General features: G+C 45.4%; 1 protein-coding gene and 1 pseudogene across 1 annotated transcript in view; one reads left to right on the top strand and one right to left on the bottom strand.

Moving 5' to 3' along the window:
- The window catches only part of ZNF318 (zinc finger protein 318), a 32,554-nt gene extending 15,350 nt beyond the window's left edge, over positions 1 to 17,204 (bottom strand). The window contains exons 1-5 of the mRNA XM_012448699.3: positions 16,514 to 17,204; positions 12,371 to 12,519; positions 5,414 to 6,053; positions 2,932 to 4,413; positions 669 to 768 (exon numbers count right to left, since the gene is read on the bottom strand). Coding sequence (XP_012304122.2) covers positions 669 to 768; positions 2,932 to 4,413; positions 5,414 to 6,053; positions 12,371 to 12,519; positions 16,514 to 16,915 — 2,773 coding nt within the window. The 5' untranslated portion in view covers positions 16,916 to 17,204. The remainder of the gene's footprint in view (positions 1 to 668; positions 769 to 2,931; positions 4,414 to 5,413; positions 6,054 to 12,370; positions 12,520 to 16,513) is intronic.
- LOC105714658 (small ribosomal subunit protein uS5-like) lies at positions 9,745 to 10,462 on the top strand (annotated as a pseudogene).
- Positions 17,205 to 20,932: the final 3,728 nt, after the last annotated feature.

Here is a 20,932-nt window from a genome sequence, read left to right as displayed (position 1 = left end):
GCAGTGAGGTGAGACTGCATTCCAGCCTGGGTGACAGAGTGAGACTGTCTCAAAAAAAAAAAAAAAAGTTCAGGAAAAATTACACACACACACACACACACACACACACACACACACACACACAGAGAGAAGGATAGAGCAAGTATAGTAAAATGTTAATAATCTGTCCGGGCATGGTGGCTCACGCCCGTAATCCTAGCACTTTGGGAGACCAAGGTGGGTGGATCACCTGAGATTAGGAGTTCAAGATCAGCCTGGCCAACATGGCAAAACCCCGTCTCTACCAATAAGACAAAAAAAATTAGCAGGTGTGGTGGCGGGTGCCTGTAATCCCAACTATTTGGAAGGCTGAGGCAGGAGAATCACTCGAACCCAGGGGACAGAAAATGCAGCAAGCCGAAATCATGCCACTTCACTCCAGCCTGGGCAAAAGAGTGAAACTTCATCTCAAATCATCATCATCATCATCATCATCATCATCATCTGGGAGAAGAGTACCTGAAAATTCTTTGCATTATTATTGCAACTTTTAACAAGTTTAATCATGTAAAAAAAATTTTTTTAATGAAGCTTCAGGTTACTGAACCTATCTGAGAGTACCAAACTTCCCCATTTGGGTCTCCTAAACAAGTTATTACAAACAGGCAGTCATGCAAAGCAGTTAATACCTTGTTGTTTATGAAGCCGCTCTAACTCAGTCCTGAGATAGTACATCTTCTTCTGGCGGGCTTCCCTGTCATTCTTTAGTTTTTCCCTCTCTTCAATAACCTGCAAAATACAAAATGGTAAGAGAGTCTAGCATCCTCCAACATTCTCTTTCCTATTTCTCTTTTCCAGAAGTCTTCATGCTAGACATTATCTGAATGTAAGGATCCAAATGCCTGCACACAGAGGCTCTGATCTTACGGTCAAAGTGATATTTCATTCTGATCTAAGTTCCAGAATAGAACTGTCCATCTTTTAAAAACTATGCTTTATAAACCTAGCCCTGACTTAAAGGCTACCAAATTTCTACCAAACTGAGTAAAGGGCTAGGTTTATAAAGGGAAAGTAAAGAGAAAGTGTATGATCTCCAAACACTGTCTCTGATAGAATTATTGTATCTTTACCTCAGTCACTGCTTTCTTCCCACAGCCTGGGAACCCAATGACCCTTAATAATACAAAAACTAATTTTGGAGGCCAGGCACAGTGGCTCGTGCCTATGATTCCAGCACTCTGGGAGAGGCTGGCAGGGGAGGTTTTTTTGTTGTTATTTTCATTTTTTGCAGGAAGCATCAAGGGCACTGACAACAAGTATTAGACAGTGGTTCTGAGTTCCAAAGGGAACCATGGAGAAAGGAACTATATGCGTTATGGGTAAGGGACTGTATTAGTTACATATTTCCTGTTATTTATTTTTACTACTCCTTGGAATGCAGGGATAACCAATAGGCAGTGTGCCCAAAGTAGCATGTTATTTAAGCCTCATAACATTTTCTCTGTTTTACAGTCAGAAAACTGAGGTTGTACAAGATTAAGTAACATACTCAAAGTCACACAGTAAGAGTAGATTTAAAATCCAGGTATATCTGCCCTAAAGCTGACGATCTTTCGACTATACTACTACCTAATGGAAAAAGGCAAATATGGCTTGTCCATAATATGTGAGCATATAATAATAGGCCTATATGTATCCATAAAGACCTGTGTATTATCAGCGCCCTGATTTAAGGGCTAGATTTATAAAGGGAAAGTAAAGAGAAAGTGAATGATCTCCAAACACTGTCTCTGAAGTTTTAAGTTTGTCTATATTGAACCTATTCCCCTTTACCAAAAGGCTTCAGTAAAACTAAAGACTGAAGTTTAAGGTATTTAAGTCCAATAGAAACTTCAGTGTTTTTTGTCTTCCCAATAATTGGCTAAAATTTTTTTTTAACTGGAAAAAAATAAGACTGGCCCTCTTTTTTTTTTCTTCAGGTCTTAACTTTTATGAAGAAACCAAATTATACAATTACATTTTTATATTTCTAAACAAAGTAAGCTGCTAGGTATTAAGTACTTTTACAATTAATAGTATGTATTAACTCTTCCACTCAAAATTCTTCTATTATGTATTCTTTATCTTGATGTAGTTTTCACTTACTGCTCTAAATTATCAGAATTATTAGTATTATTGCATCTTTACCCCAGTCACTGCTTTCTTCCCACAGCCTGGGAACCCAATGAACCTTGAAATATAAAAACTAATTTTGGAGGACAGGCACAGTGGTTCATGCCTGTTATCTCAGCACTCTGGGAGAGGCTGGCAGGGGAGAATCACTTGAGCTCAGGAGTTCAAGATCAGCCTGGGCAACATAGTGAGAAGACCCCACTTCTATAGAAAATATATCTATACATACACACATAAACATACACACTTTTTAAATTAAATAACATGTCAAAAATATGTTAATGTTACTTCTGGGCTCTAAGATAAACCAGAACAAGCAAAGTTTATTTCTTGGTTTGCTTCAATTATCAAGTGACAACTAGTTATTAGCTTTAACTCACATAATCACTACAGGGTAAGAATCCAGAATTCACTGCTTTACTGATTCTCCTTCACCAAAACCCAATTTTGGTTCCCCACTCCACCATGAAATCATATTGAAGACTTCAAGGCTCCCTGCTCCTATCTACAGTGTTTGAAGACCATTAATATGGATGGAATTAAACTTTTAAAAGTCTGGCAAATCACAATAGGACCTAAGGCCAGACTTTTGTTTAGTCCTAATGACAAAACGTGCAAAAAAACAGAGGAACGATATACATTTCTTAGGGTGATGACAGCAGCCTCCAAAGGACTTGAAGTGAAAGAGCTCTACAATTTTTCAGACCCCTCAGAAAGACACATACAAATTTATGGTAAAAAAGAAAACTCATGCAAAGGATGCAAAAAGCTAATATTCACCTTCTGCTTCTGGGAAGCACGGTTCTTCTCATCAGAGATCTTTTCTGGATTATATCTTATAAGTGATGGGATGGACACCTGGACAGGAACCTGGGCCGTAGGAACTGAGCCTAGCACAGACTCTCCCTGCTTAGGCTTATTAGGAGTCACAGTGGGGATCACACGAAGATTGGGACGGCTACGAGTAGCCTGTTTGGTTATTGGCATTATCCTGTGTGGTTCAAGTACAGGGTGGTTTGATGGTTGAGAGGTGGGATACATGGGCCATCTTGAGGCTGCATATGCCATATAGTGCCTATAGGCATCAAAGGAGGCAGGGGGAATGGCAGGTCCCTGGTAGCTTGGAGGTATCCGAGCTGCAGCAAACTGAGAGGCCCTTGGCATGTGAAACTGAGATAAAGCAGCAGAGTGTGGAAGTCTAATTGGAGCAGATGGGGCTGATGGCAACATGCACCTGACTGCAACAGATGACTGAAATCCACTACCAACCACCTCTGGTCCTGAAATATGACCCATTGGATGGTCAGACTTTAGAAATGGGGGGCTGTTTTTTGTGAGCAGGTAAGGATCCACAGGAGAAGGTGGGTGCGGATGGGACGCCTCTGGAGAGTGGGTATTGCTATGATGTGCCTCCCTGCTCTCTAGCCTGTGGGGATCTGAAGAACGTCGATCAGCTGAGAAGCAGTGGTCAACAGAGGAACAGCGATCAGTTGAGAAGCGGTGGTCAACTGAGGAAGAGCGGTCAGCTGAAAAGTATCGGTCAACTGAGGAACGGCGGTCAGCTGAGGAGCGTAATGATGGCTTCTTGCCATGCAGTCGTTCCTGGGTGCGTGCAGCCAATTGACTAATCTCCGCTACTCCAATATCCAGCCCTATTGTCTTGAGCAAGTCATGGATCTTCGCATATTCTGGATTGGTCTCTTCTAGTGATTCTAGCTTTACAGCTGGAGCTGAAGAGGGCAGGGAGCTTGCCTTCTGCCTTATAACTTCACTCTCAGAGCTCCCAAGGGGCTTTGGTAGGGATTCTGCCTTTAAATCCTCTTCTTCATCCCCATAGAGAAATTTCTCCTCATCTTCAATGTCAGGAAAGCTACGTCGCCTTTTTTCCTGGGTACTAGTAGAATCAGCCAACATGCTCAGAATGCGGGAAAAACCACTGCCATCCTGGCTAGCTCTCTCATGGGGCAGCAGGAAGTCTGTGTGTCGCTCAGGTCCCTCAGCCTTTAAATCCAAATTATCCTTGTGGCATAGAAAACTTCCAAATTTTTCTCTGAGGGGACTGTTGTCTTTGGGAATCCCAGGGAGGGGACCCCATTGGTAGAGGTTGCCCTGAGGTTCCTTCAAGGCAGTCTCTACCATAGTCCCCTTGTTTTCAATCTCTGAGGCAAAAGCAGCAATAGCACCACTTAGTGGAAGAGATGGGTGCCCAGAGTAGAGAGGGTGATCCTGGCTGGAGCTGGTACTGCTGGAAAAACTCTCAAGCTGCAAAGACAAACACAACTGATTTAGTCTTATGCAGAATCTGAGAACAGTAGTAACTGACATAAATACATTGGTCTTCCTGAATTAACAGGTGAGATATAAGTACGGATAAAAGGGAGGAAAGTATCCTTAGCCAGGTTCAAAATGTGAGTCCCCTTATCTCCAGATGTTTCTGCTGTTAATAAGAAGAAACAGGAAGTGAGGTTGACTGGATGGAATCCTCACCTTTATGTATTTGTTAAAAGGAATTTGAATTCAAAAGAATTTTAGAGATCCCCTAGCTTGTTTCCTTTTCTATGGATCCCCAAAAGAAAAGAAAAGGAAAAAAAAAGGAGAGCCACTTTGGCTGAAGTGGGGATAGGAAATGCTGAATGTTAACTCATCAGCATTCCCTTGCTTGGGAACTTCTTCAGAAGCCTTTATCTCCTAAGAGGACAGCTAAAAACCAGTGGTCTTGCCACTAGTGATCTCACCATCCTTTCACAGGTGAGGGGAAAATATCAAGGTCCAGAATGGTGAGGTGACTTGTCTAAAAATCACAGTAAGTTCGTGGCAGAGGTGGATCCAAAATCAGAATCATCTGATTTCTAGTTCAGTGTCCTACAACTCATACATCTTGTCTTCTCTCTAAAGAGAGATGAGGAAATTGAGATCATACCTCCTCCCCTTGCCCTTAAAGCTTCATTTCCAAGAGACCCATATTCAAAGATTGCCACAGGATAATCCAATGTAAGGAAAAAAACTTATAGTAGGTACTGTCTCCAAAATATCTATTTATTAATATAAAGTCTAATGTACAGCAATAGAACCCTCTACTGATGCATTAAAAGGCCTACTGTTTCATAGGGAGAGTCCTAGAAGGTGTAACTCATAGGCATGACAATGTTGGTCCAGCGTATTTTATCAAGATACCATTTGGAACATAGCCTCCAGGAAAGTAACCAGGCTTTAAGATATTAGAGGGACTAGCAAGAGATCCTATAAGAAATGCAGCAGAGACCTGCATGGAAGGCTCCATCATGTCCACCTCAATTCGCTTCTTCAAAATGGACTTCTTGGGCATCACAGATACTTCCTCAGGCCGATGCAAAGAATATCCTGGCTCTGATGCTGTTAGGACACCTGACAATCCAGGGATGGAACAGCCAGTACCACCATCATCAACTCCAACCAGCTCCTGACTCAAGCTCCTACTTCGCTCCTCTTCTTCCTCTCGCTTTCGTCTGGCAAGATCCAGTTCTCGAAACTCAGGGTCAAGAAACCTAGGACTTGGGCTTCGTCTACGCTGTCGATAATTCCGAGTTCCTGATGTAAAACTTGGGTGATCTCCTCCCATACTGTGTATCTTCTCTGTGTCATCATAACGGGGTCTTTTGGCCTCCCGGCTCCTTTCTTCAGATCGTATAGAGTAGCCTTTGAGTTTTTCTCGATTCCGTTCTGTTCCCCGCAACAGCTCATCATGACAACTGATATGGGGACTATAATCAGATCGATGCAGGAAAGTTTCTTTTGTTCGGTAGTCCTCATCAAGTTGTCCCAAGAAGGGACTGAGAGGCCCTTCTTCCTGGGAAATATATCGCTCAAGACCCCGAGAGCACTGGGAGCTTCGAGTGAAGACAGAATCATCAGTCAGGTCATCCCTGAGGAAAGAGAGAACCATCAGTGCACATAGTAGACTTGGAAAGAGCAAGAGCAGACAAGGCTAAGAGACTGATACTTGTCAAGGGGGCTATAAAATACTTAGGGCAAAAGACTATAATCATGAAGTCCAAGAACATTTCCTCTCCCTTTCCCCAGGGGCACAAGCAGCTTTAGCCTCTAATCAAGAAGTAATATTACCAATGTGTCTAGACAGAGCTCTTGGATAATTTCTTTGACTAGACTTAGGACATGTAGAGTATCATGCAAGTTGCATAACTCCACACAAGCTAAATTCTAGCTCTTTGTTACTGAAAGTGTGGTGTGGACAAAAGAGCATTAGCATTACCTAGGAACTTTTGAGAAATATAGCTTCTCAATCTCCACCCCAAGCAGATCTGAACTAGAATCTGCATTTAACAAGATCTCCAGGTGATTTGTTTGTAAAGTTTGGGAAACACCAGTCCAGATCAATGGGGTGTTTTTGTTTTTGTTTTTCTTTAAGACAGTCTTGTTCTGTCACCCAGGCTGGAGTGTAGTGGGATGATCTCAGCTCACTGCAACCTTGCAACCTCCGCCTCCCAGGTTCAAGCGGTTCCTGTGCCTCAGCCTCCTGAGTAGCTGGGATCACAGGCATGCAACACCACACCTGGCTAATTTTTTTTGTACTTTTTTAGTAGAGATGGAGTTTCACATGTTGGCCAGGCTGGTCTTGAACTCCTGACCTCATGTGATCCGCCCTCCTCCGCCTCCCAAAGTGCTAGGATTACAGGCATGAGCCACCGCATTATCAATGGCTTTAAAGCTGTGTTCCAGAGATTCTAAAGAGTGCTCAGCCGGGCGTGGTGGCTCACGCCTGTAATCTAAGCACTTTGGAGGCCAAGGTAGGTGGATCACCTGAGGTTGGGAGTTCAAGACCAGCCAGACCAACATAGTGAAACCCTGTCTTAAAAAAAAAAAGAAAAAAAGAGTGCTCAGTAGCTACCAAAAGAAAGGAAGTACTAGAAAAGCAGAACCAGCGGGGCTCTGGGCCTTCTATCCCAGTTAAATCATACTAATTCCAACTTTATGTCTGTATATTAAGGTTCTAATATTTCAATTGGAAAAAAAGTTTCACTATAGGGTAACTTTTTAAAAAACAACTGATTTATCTAATTAGCATAATTTTCTCCACAAGTTTGAGAAGGTTCTCCAATGCTTTGCCTTGAACTGTACACTTTAAATGGGTAAATTACATGGTATACAAATTATATCTCAATAAAGCTGTTAAAAAATATGTGTGTATATATATATATATATTTTGAGACAGAGTCTTGCTCTGTTGACAGGCTGGAATGCAACGGCGCAATCTCGGCTCACTGCAACCTCCAACTCCCGGGTTCAAGTGATTCTCCTGCCTCAGCCTCCCAAGTAACTGGGATTACAGGTACACACCACCATGCCCAGCTTATTTTTGTATTTTTAGTAGAGACAGGGTTTCACAATGTTGGCCAGGATGGTCTCAGTCTCTTCACCTCATGATACATCTGCCTCGGCTTCCCAAAGTGCTGGGATTACACGTGTGAGCCACTGCACCCAGCCAAAAATGTATATATATTTTAAAAGGTCCTTCAGAGCCTAAATTCTCCATTCTTTTCTGTTGATGAGTCCCCAAAATGCTCCAAGAAAGCTGTTTGCTTCTATTCCCTAAAGTAAATTAGAGGGAAAAAAAATCCTACTCCTTCAATCTGTCAGAATAAGGAGAAGGAATTAAGAGATAAGAATTTCATGAGGCTGGGCACAGTGGCTCACACCTGTAATCTCAGCACTTTGGGAGGTCAAGGCAGGAGGACTGCTTGAGCCCAGGAGTCTAAGACTAGCCTGGACAACACAGATAGACTCCCACTCTCTAAAAATTTCTTTTTCAATTCACCAGGTGTGGTGATGTAGCCCATACAGTCCTAGCTACTCTGAAGCTTCAGCTGGGAGGACCACTTGAGCCCAGGAGTTTGAGGTTACAATGAATTATGATCAATCACGCCACTGCACTCCAGGCTGGGCAACAGAGTCAGACATTGTCTCTTAAAAAGATAATACATTTTTAAAAGTAAATAGTTCCATGAATGGAACATTAAATGTGCAAATTACTTTGATGAACAGGAGACATAAGCCTCACATCAACAAGTCTTTAGAAGCCAAGTGTTTTAGAATTTTTCACATTACCTGTTCATGTTCCCTTTTAAGAACAATTACAGTCCCACATACAGGGTTGCTAAGGTGAGGACAATAAAACCCACCTTGGCTATCATCCAAACCAGACATAAAACTTAAAAGATTCAATAAAGGAAGAGAAAGAATACTAGAGTATCAGAAAAAAAATAAACATCTGGCCAGGCATGGTAGCTCATCACTTTGGGAGGCTGAGGCAGGAGGATCACTTGAGCTCAGGAGTTTGAGACCAGCCTGGGTAACATAGTGAGACTCTTACCTCTGCAAAAATAAAAAAAAAAAAATTAGTTGGGCATCAGGTGGTGTGTGCCTGTATTCCTAGCTACCTGGGATGCTGAGGCAGGAGAATCTCTTGAATCCAGGAGTTAGAGGCTATACTAGGCTATGATTGTGCCACTGCACTCCAGCCTGGGTGACAGAGTGACAACCCGTCTCTTAAAAATAAATTACAAAAAAATAAAAATAAAACTACATACACTTTCTTTCTTTCTTTCTTTTTCTAGAGACAGAGGCTTGTTCTGTGCAGTGGCACAAGCTGGGTTCACTGCAAACTCTGCCTCCCAGGTTCAAGCTTCTCCTGCCTCAGCCTCTGGAGTAGCTGGGGCTATAGGCAGGAGCCACTACTGGGTAATTTTTGTATTTTTGGTAGAGACAGGGCTCACCACGTTGGCCAGGCTGGTGTCGAACTCCTAACCTCAAGTAACTGGCACACCTCATTCTCCCAAAGTGCTGAGATTACAAATGTGAGCCAGGGCACCAGGCCCAAAATCTACATACAAAGGATATAAATGGCCTGTGTCACTAGCTGAAGACTAGACTCACTGTCAGGAGACATCCTGAGTATCCAATGGTCCTGTGACTTGGTTTTAGTGGACAGTAATTATCCACACAAACCATACTGAACAAGAGGGAAAGAAAAGAAATGTGCAGGGGCAATGGTTTCTTAAATGGCCTTGTATCTCCATTCAGAACCTTAATCTCACTTTCTCTAAAGTAGGCCTATGTCTCTGAAACACGTGATTCTAGAAAGAAGACTGCTGCCCAAAACTCTCTAAGAGGAAAAATTTTAATTTTTGTAATTTAAAAATAAAATTAGTTATCTGAAGCACATGTGCACAACAAAGTTTACGCAAAGGGGAAGTGACATTCTACGCCTAAGAAGAGGAACTGCTGAAGTTAACTCAAAACTTCAGCAAAGGAGAAAGACAATTATACTATGTACCACCTACCCAGACTACCTACTCAATCATTTTCCAAAACAGAAGCAGCCAGAAGGGCAAGGGCTATTGCCTCAATTAAGGGATACAGTCACATACCTTGAAGCCCTTTAGAAGCTTCAATGTTATATGACCTAAGACTGTTCTGCCTTGCTCCTTCTCCGAGAAACACCAAATGGTGGACCAATGGGGGTGGATGCGGAGGCCTCAGGGGCCCTGGGATGGGGAACCGCAGCGGCTTTGGCAGTGGCATCTGGGGCTGAGGTCGTGGCCCTGGATGGGGGTGAGGCCAAGGATAAGGAGTGGATGCCCATCACCAAGATGGGCCACTTGGTCAAGGACATGAAGGTCAAGTCCCTGGAGAAGATCTATCTCTTCTCCCTAACCATCAAGGAATCTGAGATCACTGACTTTTTCCTGGGGGCCTTTCTTAAGGACGACGTTTTGAAGATTATGCTGGTTCAAAACCAGACCCATACTGGCCAGCGCACCAGGTTCAAGGCATTTGTTGCCATTGGAGACTACAGCAGCCACATCAGTCTAGGTGTTAAGTGCTCCAAGGAGGTGGCCACTGCCATCCATGGGGCCATGATCCTGGCCAAGCTCTCCACTGGAGGAACAAGATCTGTAAGCCCCACACCATCCCTTGCAAGGTGAAAGGCCGCTGTGGCTTGGGCCTGGTGCACCTCATCCCTGCACCCAGGGGCACTGGCTTCATCTCGGCCTCTGTGCCCAAGAAGCTGCTCATAATGGCTTGTATCAATGACTGTTACACTTCAGCCACGGGCTGCACTGCCACCCTGGGCAACTTTGCCAAGGCCACTTTTGATGCCATCTCTAAGACCTACAGCTACTTGACCCCTGAACTCTGGAAGGAGACTGGATTCACCAAGTCTCCCTATCAGGAATTCACTGACCACCTCGTCAAAACCCACACCAAAGTCTCTGTGCAGAGGACCCAGATTCCAACTGTGGCTACAACATAGGGTTTTTATACAAGAAAAATAAAGTGAATTAAGCCTGAAAAAAAAAAAAAAAGACTGTTCTGCCTTGCTTCACTGCATCCACAGCTAATGGAACTTTGAAGTATTATCAATGGTAAAACTGGTCCTCAGACTTCCTGCCCAGCTATCCTCCACGTACCTGGCTATGCTCTGTACAACAATGCAAGGGACAGTCTCAGTTTAAAACATTACATTGATTTATTGCTACCACTAATCATTTGTCAAAACTCCCAATGTGCTGGGCAAAGACCGTAACAGTCATGGTCTCAGCTCTGAGAAAGAGTCCTTCCCTGAAATCCCATCCATACTTTGACTTTTGTGAGGTGAAAAACACCTAATGTGATTATTTACATCCTATATACAGTTAAGTTCCTAGTAGCTAAGGTCTATATCCAACTCTCTGGAGTGTATCTACCCTTCCTCAGCACTCAATAGTTGTAAATTAATAACTAAACTTAAACTTTTTTTTGAGATGGAGTTTCACTCTTGTTGCCCAGGGTGGAGTGCAATGGCATGATCTTGGCTCACTACAACCTCTGCCTCCCAGGTTCAAGCGATTCTCCTGCCTCAGCCTCCCGAGTAGCTGGATTACAGGCACTCACCACCACGCCTGGCTAATTTTGTTTGTGTATTTAGTAGAGATGGGGTTTCACCATGTTGGCCAGGCTGGTCTTGAATTCCTGACCTCAGGTGATCCGCCCAAAGTGCTGGGATTATAGGCACGAGCCACCGTGCCTGGCCTTAAACATTTTTGAAGGTTTCGAACGTTCTATTAATGCTTTACCTACTTCATATATACACATATATTAGACATGAACTTATCTAAACCATTTCTGAATCTATGTTTCAGCCTGGATAAGCTAAAATATAACACCATTTAAAAAAGACTTCCCATTTTGTCCAGAACTTTCCTTTGCAGAAGGGACCCCTCATAGCTCCAGTGTTTTAGAATTTATACCATCTCAACTGTTCTTGACTTGTAGAACTCTGATTACGTCCCCTCAGCCTTTTCTTTCTAGTCAGACTAGCATGATCTTTTTAAAGTCTTTTTTTCTTTTCCTTTTTTTTTTTTTTTTTTTTGAGACGGAGTTTTGCTCTCGTTTCCCAGGCTGGAGTGCAATGGCGCGATCTCAGCTCACCGCAACCTCCGCCTCCTGGGTTCAGGCAATTCTCCTGCCTCAGCCTCCTGAGTAGCTGGGATTACAGGCACGCGCCACCATGCCCAGCTAATTTTTTGTATCTTTAGTAGAGACGGGGTTTCACCATGTTGACCAAGATGGTCTCGATCTCTTGACCTCATGATCCACCCGCCTCGGCCTCCCAAAGTGCTGGGATTACAGGCGTGAGCCACTGCGCCCGGCCAAGTCTTTTTTTCTATACAATTCATTCAACAACAGAGTCTACACATCATTATACTCTTCTCACTTAGAAAGTCTGTTCCAATGGACTGGGTGCTGTGGCTCATGCCTGTAATCCCAGCCCTTTGGGAGGCCAAGACAGGTGGATCATGAGGTCAGAAGATTGAGACCATCCTGGCCAACATGGTGAAACCCTGTCTCTACTAAATAAAAAATAAATTAGCCGGGCGTGGTGACACACACCTGTAGTCCCAGCTACTCAGGAGGCTGAGGCAGGAGAATCACTTGAACCCGGGCAGCAGAGGTGGCAGTGAGACAAGATCATGCCACTGCACTCCAGATGGGTGACAGAGCAAGACTCCATCTCAAAAAAAAAGGAAAGTCTGTTCCAATGTTATATTTTATATTGGACACATGGCATATAAAGTAACTTCAGAGCTGGTACCATCCTTTCAAATATATCATTCAGAAAAAAGCAACATGTCTGCCTTCAAGTACTAGTATAGTATGCCTTGCCTTACGTGATGCCTACCTGTCCATGTCTTCCAGAGTATCCACTGGTGACCCTAGCCGATCACTAAGCCGTCGTCGTTCTGGTGTGCTAACACAGAAGTGGTCATTGCCAACAGTGATCCTTAAGCTCTGTTCCAAAGAGTCAGAACGCAGACCAGGAGAGCGTCTCTACAAAAGCAAAAGATAATATAGTTAGTCAATAGGGTCAAGACATTCCTACATCCAAAAATATTCTCCTCCCTACTCACAAAGTTAGCCAGGCATGGTGGCTCATGCCTGTAAATCCAACACTTCAGGAGGCTGAGGTGTAGAGGCCCAGGCAAGAATGTGAGACCAGTCTGGGCAACACAGACTCCATCTCTATAAAAAGTTTAAAATTAGCTCGGTGTGGGGTGCACGCTGCACTGTGGTCCCAACTACTCGGGTGGCTGAGGTGGGAGGATAGCTTAAGCTTCGAAGGTCAGGGCTGCAGTGAGCCATGATTGCACCCCTGCACTCCAGCCTGGGCGATGAGCAACTTTGTCTCAAAAACAAAAACAAAAAGCAACCTCGCAAAGCTGGGGTTCAACAAGGTAAGAAATGGTTATGGTAAGACACTATTCCAAAATGTTGGGTATAGCCCCAACCCTGTTCGTGGGTGCCCTTAGTCCTGGCGGTGATGAGGGATTAAGAAAAGGAAATAAAGACAAAGACACATGAGTAGAATTTTACAGCACGGGTCCAGGGTACCAACACAAGCAGCACCGAGTTCTGGTTTCCACAGGCTTTTATTTGGTGCATATATTTGTTAACTGATAGGTGGGGGAACAGGGAGGGGTGATCAGGGGAGGCCTTGAAACTACTGGGTGAGGCCTCTAGACTAACGTGGGCAAGACAGCCAGGGGGAGAGCTGTGGTCTGCAGTATTCAGTAGCAGCTATGATTCTTATGCAAACCTAGAACACTGAATTCTACCACCAGTTGCTACCAAGGTGCATTTTATCTTCTGAGCCTTGAGGACACAGAGCAATCAAAATTACTCCCTATTCTGAGAACCTAGGCAGAGCCTGTGGCGTTCTTCTCTGCCCTGCAAGGCTTTTCTTCCTTGCAACCCTCCAGATCTTGTGAGCAGAGGTCACCTCCCTTCTCAGAGATCTTGCACAAGTCCTCTTTAAAAGACCCTCATGCCACTTCATGTTGAGAAGGCATTAATGGGACCAAAGCAGTATTTCCTGCTCTGTAACCACCCCACAGTGCTCCAAGGTTTTACAGCTTCCAAGGTTTTACAGCGCTCTCAGATGGTCTTTACCTTAGGCCTTCTGTTGCCACCTGATTTCTATTTTACTGCACCAATATTTGAAATAGCTTAGTTCGGGGTATGAACTTCAGTGTACAATAAGCAAAGCAAGCTTATAATTAACTAGAAATAACATAGGTCTGCCCCTGGCCATCTTGACCCACACAAAAATAAAGCATTTTTAAAAAATTATCATTTTCTCTAACTCTCCTAAACAGTGACCTCTCATTCTTACTGGGCATGGGAAAAGAGAGGTCAAAGTCCCTGCTCTCAGAACCTACACATTTCTAGTGAAGGAGGTAAGCCAAAAACAAATTAAAAAAAAAAAAAGTACTTCTAATAAGTGCTGTAAAGTCATTAAACATGATATCATAAAAGGAGTTACTTCAGATAGAATGGTTAGAAAAGGCTTTTTTCAGGTGATAACCTGAGGCCTGAATGATGTTAGCCTTGCAAAGAACAGGTAGAAGGATGTTTCAGGCAAAGGAAAGAATCACCTCAGTATTGAGCTTGGTATGTTTTAAATAACAGAAAAGCAGCCAGTGTGGCTGCAAGCAAAGTGACAGAAGAGGAAAAGATAAGGGAGAAACCACAGTTGGGAAAACAGCTACAGGAGGGTTTTACACAGGATAGAAATCATCCAACTACATTCTTCCTCCAGATGCTTGCACAGCACACCCTCACCTCCTTAAGATCTTTATTCAAAAATCACCTTTCCAGGAGGCTGACTACTCTATCAAAAATTTTAACTCCCTGGGCTGGGCACAGTAGCTCATCATGCCTGTAATCCTAGCATTTTGGGAAGCTGATGAGGGAGAATCACTTGAAGTCAGCAGTTTGAGACCAGCTTGGGCAACATAGTGAAATCCCTCCCCACACTAAAAATTAAAAAAAAAATAAAATCAGCTTGGATGCTGGTACACGCCTGTTGTCCCAACTACTCCTGAGGCTGAGGTGGGAGGATAGCTTGAGCTTGGGAGTTTGAGGCTGCAGTAACCTATGTTCACACCACTACACTCCAGTCTCAGTGACAGAGCAAGACTCTATGAAACACACACACACACACATTGTAACTCCCTTCTCTACTTTATTTTAGTTCTTCTTAGTCCTTGTTAGTACTTAATTACATTTAACATACCATGGCATTCATTTCTAACTTTATATTATCCAACTCTCCCTGCTAGAATATTAACTCTCTATAAGGATAGGAGTTTTTGTCTGGTTTGTACTTTGTTGTATCCCCAGGGTAGTCCAGAAGAGTGCCTAATACAAAGTAGATGCTTAATAAACAGATGTCAAATGTATAAAGTGAGGGCTTAAAAATCATGTTGATTTCTGTGTACAGAATAAACTGGAAGGTAGCAAGAGTGGAGTGCAAAGGAGCCAAATGCAACAATCCAGGAAAGAGACAACAGGGCTTAGACCAGAGTGATGGCAGGAAGGCAGTTTTGGGGACATATTCCAGAGGTAAAGCTAACAGGTTAGACAGATGAGGTTATCTAACAAATTAGATATGGGGAGATGGGAAATAATGACTGTTTCTGTTGTAAGCATGGATGATGCTATTTACTAAAACAGAAAAGACCGGAGCAAATAAATTGTGCATTGGAGAAGAAAAGAAGGTTGTGCAAACAAGCATTTTTCGTTTCCTCTGTAGTGACTGTCACCCACCCTGGCACTGCTCAACTGAAAATCGTAACATAGAGACAAACAATTCACCCATGACCAAAGTACTCACAGTACTTAGATACATGTTAGAGAGACACTCAAAAAAGTAGAACTTTGTTACTAAATTTTAAAAAAGAGACCAGGCATGGTGGTGCGCGCCTGTAGTCCCAGCTACTTGGGAGGCTGAGGCAGAAGTGCTTGAACCCAGGAGGCGGAGGTTACAGTGAGCCGAGATCACGCCACTGCACTCCAGCCTTGGCGACAGAGCGAGACCCTGTCTCAAACAATTAAAAAAAAAAAAAAAAGATGAACTAAAAATAAAACAAATCCCTAAACACCAGCCTCTATCTAGAGGATTTCTTCGAGTGGTGGTTATGGTTAAAGGTCAGTATTATTTCTAAAACTAAACTTAATCTCATGCTCTGTTCCTCTAGCAGTGAAATATAGCAGTTAAAATCATGGGTTTGGAGAACCAGGCAGCTCTGAGTTGAATCACAGCTCTACCACTTAGCCGTGTCACCTTGGTCGAGTTACCTGAACCTCTCTGGGTTGGCTCCTCGGCCGTACAACAAGGGGTATTAACTGCCTCACTTCCAAGAGTTTTGAGGGTTTAAAGAATGTGTTAAGTGAAAGGCTAGGCATAATTTCTGCCACAGAACTCGGTAAAAGTAGTGGCTATGAAAATGACCGTGGTTCTGCACATTTATTCCGGAAAAGCAGCTCCAATTCATTTAAGCTAGCAGTTTACACTCTAGACGTCTAGCCTGGTAGGGTTCAAGCGTCCCTAACTCGCCACAAAAAAACTAACATTTCAGCTTTTTTTCCTAAGATCCAGGTGGGGCAGCTCAGGTGTAAGGGGATGAAAACTACGGAACCCCGAGAACACGTCAACGCTCCAAAAAGTACCAAGGCATACGGTTTGGGCGAAATGCCCCTAGCCTTGGCAAACTTTCCACACCTCACCCGGCGTGAGAGAAACAGCTATTCCTAAAGAATGGGGCGCGCACTCCCGACCAGGCGCCCGTGAGCTCCCGAGTCCGTTATTGTGTCAACGCTCCCGGGTCTGACAGAAGCCTGCAGGCTCGTCATCCCCGAGGGAGTTGGCCGGAGGCTCCGCGCTTAGGACCCTGGCCTGGAGGCCCTGGGCGGTCCTGGAAACGGGAATTCCGGGCGAGGGAGCTAGGGGACGGAAGGAGTCCTGGACGAGGGGTGGGATTACCCGGCTGCCGCTGTCGCCTGGATGGTCTCCGCGGCCGTCCCGGGCATAGTCGGCGCGGGACTCCCCTCGGCTGCTGCCTCTGAAGCCTGCCGGGCCCGGCGGGAAGAGTCGTCGGCCCCGTGGTGGCGACGGGGAGCCGCGACGGGCTCGAGGAGGAGACGGGGAGACGCGACGACCCCGCGGCGGGGACGGCGAGGCCCGGCGGCCGCGGTGCCCTGAGGGCGAGCGGGGTCGGCGAGCCGGGGTCCGCGACGAGGAGGAGCCAGAGGGCGGAGGCGGCGGTGAGCTGCGGCGAGCCGGGCCTGAGGAGGAGCCGGAGCTGCGGCCGCTGCGCGGGCCGCCCACGCCGTCGTCTTTAGGCCGGTGGGAAGAGACGGAGGAGCGGGCGCTGCTGCGGTACATGGTTCTCGCAGCGGCGGCCACGGCGACAGCTCGGACCCAGGGGCGCCCTAGATGCAGGCCCCGAGCGCGCCGCCGCAGCTGCCGCCGCCGCCGCCGCCACCTCGACCGCTGCGCGCCGCCCCAGCAGCTGGAGCAGCCCCCTCCCCTCGACCCCGCGTCGCCCCGGGGTCCCGGCCGAGCGCGCCCGCGCGGCCGGCGGTTGGAGAGCGCGAGCACGCGTCCGACACACCCCCCCCACGCCTCCGGGGTTCCCCGTTCCTCCACTCAGGGAGCGGCCGCAGGAACCAAGAAAAGTGGGGAGGAGCACAGACAACGGTACGAGGCTGGGCGAGAGGAGGGGAAGCGAAGCGCGCGCCCTGAGCTCAGCACGCCCCGCCCCCGACCCCGCAAGATGGCGGCCGCTGAGCCACCCACTTCCCCTCCCCCGGCAGCCACGTGACCCCCGGGGCCTCCGCGCGGGGTGGGCGGGGCGGAAGGGAGGAATTCTCAGCCTGGTTTTCCCGGGATGCTCCGGGCCTCGGGACTTGGCGGTTTGGAAACTCGGGGGACATCTTCGCTCTTTCCTGTCGCCCCTTAAGCCTCTTAATTTAGGAAGGGACACGAAATGGTTGTAAACCATTCGTGAGAATATAAACAGGCCTGAAAACGTTAGCTTGTCCGAGGTTATGGACCTCGGCAAGAGCTCCCACCGAAGTCCTGTCCCCTGGGGAAGCAGCACGACTCACATCAGTTTACTTTCCGGTTTGCCTAATTTCTGGAGGTTGAAACTGAGGATGGGAGAGTGCGAGATGGAGGTGGTGGACGAGAATCAAACCCCAAATAGACATCAGTAAAGTTTTTGAGCTGTTTTCTGACTAGTACTTGTGGTCATGGTGGAGGTCCCTCACTACCAGGGCCCCACATCATGACAGACTGGAGGCCTGGCGAGTTTTTTGTAGAAGATTCAGGCATGCCCCCTCCACCTGCCTAAGTCCAGAATTTTCCTATATGTGAGTCTCAGGGCTCTGCATCCTAAATACAAAAGTGGGCCAAGTGCGAAGGGTCACGCCTATAATCCCAGCATTTTGGGAGGCCGAGGCAGGAGGATTGTTTGAGCCCGGGAGTTCAAGACCAGCCTGGGCAACATCGAAGGACCCCCATTTCTGAAAAAAAAAAAAAAAAAAAAAAATTGCCAGGTGTGGTGGCATGCGCCTGTACCCCAGCTACTCTGTAGATTGAGGCTGCAGTGAGCTATGATCATGCCACTGCACTCCAGCCTGGGTGACAGTGACACCCCGTCTCAAAAAATACATCTATTTATATACCCATTTCCATACGTTTTTAAATGGCATATACTCAGTAAAAATGTTTGAAATTTTTACTAGTTGACCTTTCTTTCACCCAGCTTCATGTTTTATATAATTTATATAAAATAAGACACCAATAACTTAATGAAAAAAAATAATAAAAATCTGCCTAAGGTGTATGCCCTGTCTTTCTTAGCATATATATGGATTTTGGTTACCCATACTTTTGGTGGAACCTAATAAATGTAAAGAAAATGTAAATCAGTGTGTATAGATACTTGGAGTCAATAAATTTTAAATCATGTTTGTTATATTCTGTATCAACTTTTCTTCCCCAATCTGTTTCTAATACTGAGTGTTTTTATCAAAGGAGCGGGGGGGGGGGTTCAAGACAGGGAGAGGAGACATGGTGTATAATCAGAAAACTCTTCTGCTTCCCCTTCACACTTGCTCTATGCATAGTTTTGTGTCCTGCATGAAATCTCTTGCAGATCCTTTCACATTTCAAGGGTTTTTCAGTCACGAGAGTAGTCATATTGCAGAAGTGAAAACATCTAGTACAGAATAACAAAACTGTAAACTTTATTCAGGCTAAAGGTTCTCCCCTACCCCTGCTCTTACCTGTTTCAGACTTGAAGTTTGCTGTATTAAAGGTGGTATGGTAGGCTTCTCCATATCCCTACCTTTGCTCTTCAAAGTTTGCTCCTCCTCTCCCACTGGCTAGCTGCTATTTCTGACCCCCCTCCTCCCAGGAGAAGGGATTGGAGGGAAAGAACACAGACTTTCCTGGTTAGTGCAGGATGCTGTTATCTTCCAAAATTGGTTCCCTATAGACATGAAGGAAGCACACATGTTGGCCTTTCTCTCTTTTACATCTTTGTGGGCTTTTTTAGAACTCTCTTGCTGGGAGCTAGGCAGTGGTCCTCCTCTGGTTCACTATCTATGACTCCCCTCCCCCAAGTATTTGGCCTTCTGGAGGATGCTTGCCTCATGTAAAACTCACTCCCCTGTGGCGGAGGGTCCTTTTCTTCTCTGGTTATCTCTCATGGGAAGGATCCCTTTTAAATGACTCCACACTGGTTAGCTTGTAGGTCCGCTTGGCTCACAGGATAACTCATGCCTTTGCCCCAATGTCAAGGGCAGTGCAGCTCACTCCCATGGCACCCACCTTATTCACCATCCCAGCAGTTAGCCAGCATCTTGCTTTCGGACTTCCCCCAGGTAGGGGTTAAGACACCATCCGTATGGATCTCCAAACCCCAGGAAACACAAGCCAAACATCCTAAGAGGTTCTAGTGGAAGCCTTTATCTCACTTGGCTTCAAGCAAGGGGAGAAACCCCTCTCCCTCCCTAGAGTGGCAAGAGAGGAAATACAGAGCCCACAGGTAAGTCTCCATCACAATCCTCTTTCTCTTATATAGACTGAATGTGGATGATTAGTAATGCTGGCAGACTAGTTCATATTCTATCATCACCCTTTAAGATGGGAGAATGGGAATACCTGGCACCTGTTGTATTGCCTTCTGCTTTTGAGGCCTTTGCTGAAACTCCAGAGACAATAGGAAGAACCCAGTTAACATACTGTCACTATTGTCTGTCATCAAGAAATTTTTATGAGACTCTCATGAAAATGGTGAGATGTGTAAAGGCTTTCACATACACACACACACCCCCCACCCCAAAGTAGACATATGGCAATGACATGTAAAACCTTAAAAGAGAAAAGGAGACCTGGGTTGTATGCTATGGACTGAATTGTGTCTCCCAACCCCCTGCCCCCGCCTACTACTCCAAATTATTTGTGAAAGTCCTAACCCCCGATGTGATGCTATATTTGCAGAAGAGTCCTTTGAAAGGTAATTCGGGTTAGATGAGGTCATGAGGGTAGGGCCCCCATGATAGGATTAGTATCCTTATAAAGAGAGGAGGAGACACCCATGCCCCCTCTCTGCTATGCAAGCACACAGTGAGAAGGCAGTGTCTATAAACCAGGAAGAGAGCACTCACCAGGAACTAAATTGGCTGGCACCTTGATCTTGGACATTCCAGCCTTTAGAACTGTGAGAAATAAACACCTGTTGTTGAAGCCACCCAGCTTACGGTATTTTGTTACAGCAGCTCAAGACAACTAATACACTCTGAAATGAGATAAACACCTCCCCATGGACCTCATGGGCTTTTAAATGAGTCTAGAAGCAAGGGTAGCAGTTAGAGATTTGGCTCCTGTGAGATAATGAAGATGTAAGTGCCTCTCAGGAGGTAGAGGACCTGAGCCAGATTTTCAACTTAAAGCCAAGTCCCTACATGCAAGCTGAACAAAATGACTGCCAACCTTCTGCTTGGGGGTACAGTTTCATGGGAATGTGCCATGTGGGTGGGAAGATAAAAACGTTGACCATCTTTAAACAAGAACTGAGCCTAGGCACTCCCTGCTCAGTGACTGGAATGGTAATATCCTAATATTAGTAATATTACCTTTACACCAATAATAACCAATTAGAAATTATGATTCTGGGACTGGGCGTAGTAGCTTATACCTGTTAATACCAGCACTCTGGGAGGCTGAGGTAGGCAGATCACTTGAGGTTGGGAGTTCGAAACCAGCCTGCCCAACATGGCAAAACCCTATCCCTACTAAAAATACAAAAATTAGCCAGGCATGGAGGCAGGCGCCTGTAATCCCAGCTACTTGGGAGGCTAAGGCGGGAGAATTGCTTGAAACTGGGAGGCA

This window comes from Aotus nancymaae, unplaced genomic scaffold, assembly GCF_030222135.1.
Source record: "Aotus nancymaae isolate 86718 unplaced genomic scaffold, 86718_ANA_hifiasm-v0.15.2.pri h1tg000040l, whole genome shotgun sequence".
Classification (NCBI taxonomy): Eukaryota; Metazoa; Chordata; class Mammalia; order Primates; family Aotidae; genus Aotus; species Aotus nancymaae.
Note: the sequence above shows the minus strand (reverse complement) of the source record. Positions and strands in the feature narration are given on the sequence as shown.